Source organism: Dipodomys ordii, unplaced genomic scaffold, assembly GCF_000151885.1.
Source record: "Dipodomys ordii isolate 6190 unplaced genomic scaffold, Dord_2.0 Scaffold23, whole genome shotgun sequence".
In the NCBI taxonomy this organism is placed as follows: Eukaryota; Metazoa; Chordata; class Mammalia; order Rodentia; family Heteromyidae; genus Dipodomys; species Dipodomys ordii.
In genome coordinates, this window is record NW_012267239.1 from 2265442 (window position 1) to 2275745 (window position 10304).

At 46.0% G+C, this 10304-nt stretch overlaps 1 protein-coding gene across 3 annotated transcripts in view; it reads right to left on the reverse strand.

Annotated features, from left to right (window-relative positions):
• Positions 1–465: 465 nt before the first annotated feature.
• Rnf185 (ring finger protein 185) overlaps positions 466–10304 on the reverse strand; it is a 39873-nt gene continuing 30034 nt past the window's right edge. For all 3 annotated transcript variants that reach the window (XM_013014515.1, XM_013014516.1, XM_013014517.1), the window contains 2 exons: positions 4589–4706; positions 466–2828 (listed from right to left, as the gene is read on the reverse strand). In XM_013014515.1, the coding sequence (XP_012869969.1) occupies positions 2731–2828; positions 4589–4706 (216 nt within the window). In that variant the 3' untranslated portion in view covers positions 466–2730. The remainder of the gene's footprint in view (positions 2829–4588; positions 4707–10304) is intronic.

Sequence of the window (10304 nt, forward strand, 5' to 3'; positions counted from 1 at the left end):
GCTGAGGCAAACTCATAACTTCAACAGTGTTCATCTCATACTACGTTGCTTCTGAAGGACCTCAGAAAGGGCACAGCCTCTGTTCAGAGAGAGAGGGAGTGGCTGGGGGCCCACCTACCCTGTCACTCAACATAGGAAGTTTGACACTGAATTGTGATTCCCTACAAGGCTCGCAGTGGCCATGGCAGACAGCAGCTTGTTGCTGGCAAGCTTAGGAATTTCATGAACTTGTCAGGACCTGGGCTGCCTGTTGGACAGGTTGTTCCTTGGGCAGGACTGCGAACGAAGCCAGGCCTCCAGCTCATACTTTTTATATCTAATTATCCAAAGCTGTTTGAAGACTTTCAGCCTCAGTTACCACAAACATTAGCAAGGCTGACATAGCTGCTTTCCAGAGCCAGATCGATGTACCTCCTCCCCATCTACTTTTTTCTCCATGATACAGATACAAGTCCAAACTCAAAGTAGTGTAAAACTGTTTAATTCTAAATCAAATCACTTTCACAACAGTGAAAAATCAGTGACTGGTCAAGTGTGCTGCTATACATATTGCATTTTCTGACTGTGGTCGGGACCTGGTCCTTGTCCACAAGAGTGGTTGGGGGGCGGGGTAGGAGGTGGGCAAGAACACAGACAACACACACAGAAGGAAAGAAGAAAAATGCCTTGGTAGAGGGCTGGGTGGTGAATCTGCAAAGGGGCGGGAGGGTGCCTGCTAGGGCTGAGCCAGCAGTCCTAAGTTGGCTCTCCTGACCCAGCTCCTGGCACAGGGTAAGAGTGGGGACTTACAAGGTTCACAATCAAAGGGCAAACAGCCAACCTAGCTTTGCTCCAGTGTGTTTCTGAATGCCTTTGCTGGTGCTCTCCTGAGCTCACTCCATTTCATCATAATCCAAATGATTTGTCCTCCTACCCACAAGTCTTCTACCAATCCATTTCTGTTGAGCTCAGCGGGCTGAAATTCTCCCCCTACTGGTTGGGGCCACTGCAAAGGGAGCTCATCAATTCTTTCTTTAGAGCAGAGACATTCCAATGGCCCCTGAAACTTTGGCTTTCAGGTAATAAGAAGAACATACTTGAGGAGATGCCTAAGAATGTTTAAAAATCCAGCAGCACACTGTAAAGCTGGTGGCTAATTCCTACCAACTGGACTCATGAACGAATCACCTACTGAATACTTTGTATTTTGTCTGTTTCAACACTGAACTCGGGCACTGGCAGGTGCAACGGAGGGGGACATCACTGTGCAGAGGGGAGGAGGGCTTCTTGTGTCATCCAAGGTCTTGAGTCAAAATTTTTTTGGGAGAAAAACAAAAACAAAACATGAGGGAAGGCTTTGTCCTATTTGTTGGGCACTGCAGGGGCGAGCTAGGAGCAGAGTGGGTTAGAGAAGTGAGCAAGAGGCTCCTAGTGGAAGTCTTCCTTCCATCACCACCAAGGTCTCAAGGAAGCTGAAATTTCTCTGGTGAGCCTGGCCAGTGACCTAATTGTTTGATTCACAACTATAGACTCAGAGGAAAAAGCTTTGAAATTAAAAAAAAAAAATCAAGGGTTTAGAAAGGATAATTCCATCTGGACTCCATAGGAAGGAAGACCATATCGTATCCATGTCCTGAAGGTCCGTGGCCCTGCCATGTTGTCTTCACAGAGCATCGAGGGTTGCTGCTGAGAGTCCCAGGCTTCCCTGCCTTCGGGGAACTCTATCAAGCCCTACCCAAAGCAGGGTCACAGGGTGGCGGTCTCCCCACTCCCTGCCTCATTATAAAGAACAACTTGGTTTCTGACGCTGGTGGTCCTCTATATCAGCTGGGCAAACCTCCAGCTTCCTCTGAGCAAGTTCTGAGAGAGGATGCATTCAGAGCCTGTGCTACATGTTTGGTGGTTCTTGCACCAGAGCTCTGAACCCCACCAAAGGCTGGAACTTGAGGTCTTTCCTAACGCAGGCAGTCAATCTCAGCTTCAGTGTAATCTGACTGTTTGCCCTCTGGAAGAGCGGAACAAGTGCCCACAATTTTGAGGGGACAGCTGATTAGGGGGACACCTGAGAGTGAAACGACATGTCTCCTCAGGGACAAGCTCTGCAAGAGGTCCTTTAAGCTCTTTTCTGGAACCACACACACTGAGCAAGGTCCACAGCCTGGAACAGACCTTCGCATCTCTGGTGGATTCGTGAAGTGACCTCAGCTTCTGCCGATGCAATTATCATCTTCATGGGCCAGCAGTTTCCTGTGTCTGGGCTGAGTAAAGGGAAGGGAGAAGGACAGAGCAGCACTGGGATCTGGAGGCAGAACTTCCCTGTGCGAGGAGCCCTGGCTGGCTTGTGGGGCGTCACTTACCAAGGGATAGTTAGAGATGAAAAAAGTTTCCATAAATACCATTTGGTTCATCCCTTTGTTTTTGTAATATAAAACTCCAGTGAAAGAAACCCTCACAGTTTCTTTCCTCCCATCTCTTCCCTGTCAAGAGTCAGGACCTGCTGAATAAGCTGGAACAGGATTTCATGGTGCCACCCATGAGAGGGACTCAGCACCAAGGCCTGAGGTTGCGAAAGGGTGTTAATGCGTAGGGACACGCGGTGGGGGTCCTTGCCAACTGGTCTTGAGTTCCATGTGCCTAAGAGAAGCAAGACTCCTTGAAGGGTTACTGACCCCACTGAGTTCAGGGGTCAAGATTATCCAGGAGAAGAAGTAGCACATTACCAGACCAGAGGCCCGGCTATGGAGCCCAGCATTAGGCAATCAGGAGCCAGAACATGATCACCAGGGCCACAAACAAGAAGAGGCGTGAAAGGAACTGCTCATCCACATACTGGGGTGTCCCAGGGACAGCTAGAGAGACAAAAGAGAGAGAAGGCTATCAGAAGGTTGTGGGGTAACACTGCCCCTTTGGGCCACAAGTAGAGGGCTGCAAGTTCTGTTTCCTTACAACAGATTCCTGCATACTAAAACTACTTCCAACCCTCAAATGAATGGAGGCAAAAGAAAAAAAATATGTGAAGCAATAGAATAATGAGGACAAGGTCTCCCATTATCCCAAAAGAGGGTTGGCCAGCAAATACAAATAAACAAGTTGATTAGCAGGAAAGTCCTAGAGGGAACAAGAGTAATTAAAACCTATGGTTTGTTGCACCATCTCTCTGTACTGTTCTCCATGTGAGTTGGTAGGTATTATTCTTCCCATTTTGAGTAAGCAGCTGCTGAAGCACAGAGCATGTCCTGCTTAGATGAGAGGCTCCTGGGCAGTGGCAGAGATGCAGCAGCAACCTGCCACTCTACACACTGCCCAGGGGTACTCCGAGCCTGCCTTCTCCTGGATAGAATAGGACTCAGACCCACACGGCAACACAGATGTAAAACTGGGGTGAGGATCTATCTCTCTCCTCCTCTTCCTTCTGAGAAAAGCTGCTATTTTGAGATCCCTGTCCTGACTTTGGAGGAAGAAGGGCAAGAGAATCATCATCCAGGCTGGGCGAACTGTACCGAACATGATGAAGAAAATGTGATTGTGGTAGAGTAAAAGGAGATCCAGAATCTAGCCTGGCTAAGGAACTGACTGGGAATTCAGGCTAAGCCTTCGATTATGTTAGAAGGAAGCAAACTACCAGGATGGCTCTGGCTGGCTCTACTGGTATCTGACCTTCCTCCTGAGGAAGGCCCCCCCTAGGGCCTCTTGAGAAAATAACACATGAACCGGGGAAACTGTTCCATGTTCTAAAGCATGAAGGGTGCTTTTGATCTCTCTTGGTGCTATACTACGCCCCCCCCTAGTTAGGTGCTCTGATAAACTCATGCAGGCAGACAGTCAATAAAGACTTCCTGATCACCTACTATGTGCCAAGGATCAGAGTAAGGCAGATAACTTCTGAGTGGAATTTCATCTCAGGGTTATACGGTCCTGACCAGATCCATACACTGGTCATTTCCAAAGTGTAGACTCCATAACACAGATCTTGCAGGGGTGTCAATGTCTTAAAAACCCAGGATGCTCCCCACACACTGCTCTGCTTTACTCTGAATGCAGCTGGGATGGGCAAGTGGCTGGAGGGAGAAACAGCAGCGAGGGCATCATAAGCACAGTTCGCAAAGGGCCGAGGCTTGGAGTGAGCCATATTCTGTGTCCGGAGGGAAGCTAAAGAGACATCACAGCACAGAGGTCCTCACTCTGGTGGTCACCTCATCCCTCATGGCCTCCACAGGGTCAAAGTGGGGAGTACATATAGAGGACTAGGCTTTTCCTCAATTGAGTATCATTGATATTTTTTTCACTTTATGGACTTTAGATCCTGGTAAACTTTATATCCTGGTAAACATTTCTGAAAATGTTGACCTGTGAGACACAGCTACATGCTCGTGGGAAGATTGTGCTGATTCCCTGAGTTTGGAATGGAGAGCATTATACAGATACCTGATACTTGACAAGGGCTCACTATCATTGGCATGAGTACTAGTAGGCTGAAGGAAATAAGACATTTTGAAAAGGCTGGTTATTTGTAGAGTAAGAATCACCTGTAATTTAGATACTACCAAATCCCAAGGAGATTTCAAGCAGGATTACTATTTTCTTGGTTTCCCAAGGAAGTTAGGCTTACCTGGAGGAGGCCGTCCATCATTTATGTTAAATGCTGTGGCAAATATTCCAAAAGGAAATGCCCCAATTCCAAAAGACATCTGGAAGCCACCATCTCCAAATCCAAATCCTTGAAACCCCTGTGTGGAAGAAATGCAGTTCAGAGAAGAAAACTAAAAATGTTTAAACATCTCACATGTCCTAACACATGTGGCACCCCATGCCTTCTCCCTACCCTCTGCCACCTGTTTCCACCCATCTAGATCCCAATGCAGAGTAACTACGGTGGGGCCTCTGCCCTCCTAGCTTAACTTTAAATGAGCCAACAAGGAAGAGACCCTATCAAAAGCTCTGCTGAGGAAAGTCGTTAGGGTTCATAGGGCTTGGAGTTGTTTTCTAGGCATGCTTTATAACACACAACTGGGAATCACTTCCAATTATGAAGGAGCATCAAAATAAACTATACACTATCTGTAATAGCAAAAAAAGAAACTGTCAGTGACTAATAGAAGTCTTAAGTTATCAGATAAAATTGTTTCATTATTGTTGTGACAAACATATGACAACATCTAAGTATATTTTCTTTTTTTTTTTAATTGTGAGAATACCGTACAGAGGAGTTACAATTACATGGGCAAGATAATGAGTACATTTCTTATCAAGCATTGTTGCCTCCTCTTTGTTTCCCCTTCCCATTCCTTCCCATACTCCTCCCCTCCCCGTATATTTTCTTTTAAGGCCAGGTACTGGTGGCTCACACCTATAATCCTACATACTCAGGAGGCTGAGGTATGAGGATATCATTTTAAAGCCAGCCGAGGCAGGAAAGTCCATGAGATTCTTATCTCCAATTAACCACCAGAAAACCAGAGGGAACTGTGGATCAAAGTGGTAGAGCGCTAACCTTGAACAGAAAAGCTCAGGGACAGGGCCCAGGACCTGAGTTCAAGCCCCATGATCCCTCCAAAACTAAATGAATTTAAAAAACTGTCTTTTAAGCTGGTCATGTTGGTATCCATCAATGATCCCAGCACTTGGGAGCTCAGGCAGGAGTGATCCTGAGTTTGAAGTCAGCCTAGTCTATATAATGAGACATTGTCTCAAAACAAGGCCAGAACCACCAACAAAAAAGTTACAATTCTTGGGGCTGGGAAGGTGGCTCAGTGGTATAGCATGCTTGCCTTGCATGCATGAGGCCCTGGGTTCAATTCCTCAGCACCACACAAGCAAAAAAAAGTTGAAAGTGGCGCTGTGGCTCAAGTGGTAGAGCGCTAGCCTTAAGTTGAAGAGCTGAGGGACAGCCCAGGCCCAGAGGTCAGGCTCATGACCGACAAAAAAAAAAAAAAAAGTTACTACTCTTTTCTTTTTCTATTGTCACACAGAATTTTAAATATGTGAAACTCTGCTGGGTGTAGTGACTCAAGCCTGCAACCCTAGGTAGTTGGGAGGTAGAGATCAGAGGATCATAGTTGGAGGCCAGTTGGACATAAAAGTTTGTGAAGCTCCACCTCAATCAATGGCTGGACACAGTGTTGCATTCTGTCATCCCCAACTACACAGGGAAGTACATGTAAGAGGGGGTCATAAATCAGGCTCCACTAACTAGATGATAAAGTGAAATCTTACTTCAAAAGCAACCAACACAAACGAAGGGGTGCAAAAAGGGAGGGAGGAAAGGTGAACAAATGCCATCATGCCATTTAGTATGTACTACATGGAAAATGAACTATGTAACTTGTGGGCAGGGATGGGAGGGGGAAACTGGGGGAGAGTGAAGAAAGGGATGATATTGTCAAAAAAAAAAAAAGTAAGCTGGGCACCAGTGGCTCCTAGCTACTCAAGAGGCTGAGATCTAAGGATGTGGTTCAAAGCCAGCTTGGGCAAGAAAAGCCTACAAGACTTTTTTTTTTGGGGGGGGGTCTGGTCGTGGGGCTTGAACTCTGGGCCTGGGCGCTGTCCCTCAGCTCTTCAGCTCAAGGCTAGCGCTCTACCACTTGAACCACAGCACCACTTCCGGCTTTTTTTTCTTTTTCTTTTTTTTTGGGGGGGGGGTCTGGTCGTGGGGCCTGAACTCTGGGCCTGGGCGCTGTCCCTCAGCTCTTCAGCTCAAGGCTAGTGCTCTACCACTTGAGCCACAGAGCCACTTCCGGCTTTTTTCTTTTTGCTTATGTGGTGCTGAGGAATCGAACTCAGGGCCTCAGGCATGCAAGGCAAGCGCTCTACCACTGAGCCACCTTCCCAGCCCCTGTTGGTTATTTTTGAGGTAAGGTCTTACTTTAAACCCAGACCTGTCTGGACTGAGATCTATTTGGTATGTCATCTATCACTGGGATGACAAGTGTACACAGTTGTGCTCAGCCCTTGGTCAAGATATAGTCTCATAAACCTCCTTTTGTTCAGGCTAGCCTCAAAATGAGATCTCCCCCAATCTCTGCTCCAAGAAGCAAGTTTATAGGCTTGAGTCACCATACGCAGCTCAAGTCTTGTTTTCCAAGTGTGAACTCTGTTGAGCACAGGGTTAAATGCTAGGATATATATATTGTTTTGTGTTTTTCTCTTTTTTCCTTTCCTCCCTTCCTTCCTTCCTCCCTTCCTCTTTTTTTTTTTTCTTTGATCAGTTGTGGGGCTTGAACTCTGGGCCTGGGTGCTGTCCCTCAGCAATTTAGCTCAAGGCTAGCACTCTACCACTTGAGCCACAGCACCACTTTTGGCTTTTTCTGCTTATCTGGAGCTGAGGAATCGAACCCAGGGCCTCATACATGCAAGGCAAGCACTCTACCACTGAGCTACCTTCCCAGCCCCCCTTCCTCTTTTCTTTCCTTTTTCTTTCTCCCCACTGCCCAGTCCTGGACTTGAAATCAAGGCACTCTACCACTTGAGCCACAGCGCCATTTCCAGCATTTTTTTTTTCTGAGTAGTTTATTGTAGATAAGAATCTCATGGACTTTACTGCATAGGCTGGCTTTGAACTGCAATTCTCAGATCTCAGCCTCCTGAGTAGCTAGGATTATAGGCATGAGTTACCAGCACCCTGCTTTCCTCCTTTTCTTTTCCTTTCCTCTTTCCCCTCCCTCCCTCCTTCCTTTCTTCCTTTCTCTTGGCACTTGAACTCAGGGCCTGGGCACTGTCCCTGAGCCATAGAGCTACTTCCAGCCTTTTCTGTTTGTGTGGTACTAGGAATTGAACCCAGGGCTTCAGGCATTCTACACAAGCACTCTACCACTAAGCCACATTCCCAGTCCTTCCTTTTTTTTCTTTTTTTTTTTTCCCAGTCACAGGGCTTGAACTCTGTATCTGAGCACTGTGCCTGAACTTTTCAGCTCAAGTCTAGTGCTCTACTACATTGAGCCACAGCTCTACTTCCAGTTTTCTGGTGGTTCATTGGAGATAAGAGTCTCATGAATTTCCCTGCCTGGGCTGGCTTAGAACTGTGATTCTTACATCTCAGCCTCCTGAGTAGCTAGCCTTCCTTACTATTTTTAAGATTGTGTTCTCTGTGTAGCCCAGACTGACCTCAAACTTGCCATTCTCCTGCTTCAATCTCTCAAGTGCTTGGTTTACAGGTGTCTATGACCAGGCCTGGCCCTTTTTTTTTTTTTTTTTTGGTCCATCGTGGGGCTTAAACCCTGGCCTGGGCACTGTCCCTCAAGTCTTCAGCTCAAGGCAAGTACTCTACCACTTGAGTCACAGCGCCACTTCTGGTTTTCTGGTGATTAATTGCAGATAAGAGTCTCATAAGCTGGGCGCCAGTGGCTCATGCCTGTAATCCTTGCTACTCAGGAGACTGAGATCTGAGGATCACAGTTCAAAGCCAGCCCAGGCAGGAAAGCCTGTGAGACTCTTATCTCCAATAAAAACCACTAGAAAACTGGAAGTGGCATTGTAGCTCAAGTGGTAGAGTGCTCACCTTGAGCTGAAGAGCTGAGGGGACAGCGCCCAGGCCCAGAGTTCAAGCCCCATGACCGACCAAAAAAAAAAAAAAATGAGTCTTTCAAAGGTTTTTTGTTGTTTTTTTTTTCTCCTGCCCTGTATTATTGGTGAGATTTTTTTTTCAGGACAAATAATAAAAGTGACATTTGTAGATCTCTTACAGGTCACAAAAGTGGGCAGGCATACTGGTCCCATACTTAGTAACCCTAACACTTCTTGCTGAGCAGCACTACCTATAAGACCTAGCAGATGATTTGCAAGAGGGCAAACCTACTGGGAAGAACACCAACTAGTTTCCATCTCCTCAGTGCAGAAATGTCTCCTGCTCAGACCCAGCATGGCTGAGTCCCAGGGCTCCTGGGACTAAGGCTATCTTACCGGGGAAAGTGCAATTATTTCATCAGGAACTACAGCTCTATTGTACAGTCCTGAAGACTGACCATGCATCCCTTCTAGCAGTATCTATAAGATCCCACAAAGATCTCATTGGTGTGTTTGTTTTCCTGGGACAGAATATGCAAAAAGTATTATTAACAGCTGCAGGTGCAAATGAATGCTAGAACTTTGGTATGCCAGGGCCTCTGGCTTCCTTGAGCTTCTGGTTTCTTTTAATTGCTAATGCAACCAGAGCCTGAGAGGGATAAAGGCTGTTGTCTTGTAGTCAAAAGCAGGGATTCCATTATCACCTGGGTTCCAGCCTTGTCTGTGGCCCTGTACAAGGCATTCATCTCATGTTATATGCACCTCAGTTTCCTCTTTTGAATAGTATGTCTTAAATAAAATCATATATATAAAGCTCTTAAAATATTGCTCTGCCCATATAATAATCATTCAACAAGAGCTGACAAAGAGACCCTCAATTTTTATCCAAGCCCTTGACTCTAAAATCCTATTCTAGCTGGGTGCTGGTGGCTCACACCTGTAATCCTAGCTACCCAGGAGGCTGAGATCTGAGGATCGCAGTTCAAAGCCAGCAAAGGCAGGAAAGTCCATGACACTCTTATGTCCAATTAATCACCAGAAAACCAGAAGTGGTGCCATGACTCAAGTGGTAGAGTGCTCGCCTTGAGCTGAAGAGCTGAAGGACAGTGTGTAGGCACAGAATTCAAACCCCATGACCGACAAAAATAAATAAATAAATAAAAATAAAAAATAAAATAAAATTCTATTCTAAGAAATGTCCCCATTCAATTAAGAAAAAAGAAGGGCTGGAGGTATATCTCTGTGATAAAGAGCTTCTTAGCAAGTGGAGGCGCTGTGTTCAGACCACAATACTGCCAAAGGTGGGAGAAGCAGCTGCTAACCATTGTACAATGAATTAGTTATAAATTATGGTAAGCCCACACAGCTGAACACTAGCCATTAAATAAAATATGCTTGGCAATATATTTGCAGTAACATCTTAAGCTGTATTGTTGAAACTATTACTAGTGTGTGACCTCTAACAGAGCAGGGAGTGTATCTGTGTCCCCTGATAAATCACCTCTGCCTGGAATAATGAGCAGCATGCAAAAGGGACTTACTACTTGTAGAATAAAAGAAAAATCTTAAAAGTTACAAAACAGGAGCCACATATTGTTTTTTTTAAAGTGATAGAAAAACAGGCCAGGCATCAGTGGCTCTATAATCCTAATTACTTGGGAGGCTAAGATTTGAGTGAGGATCAGTGTTCAAAGCCAGTCCAGGTGGGAAAGTCCATGAGACTCTTTTTTTTTTTTTTTCCGGTCATGGGACTTGAACTCTGGGCCTGGGCGCTGTCCCTCAGCTCTTCAGCTCAAGGTGAGCGCTCTACCACTTGAGCTACAGCG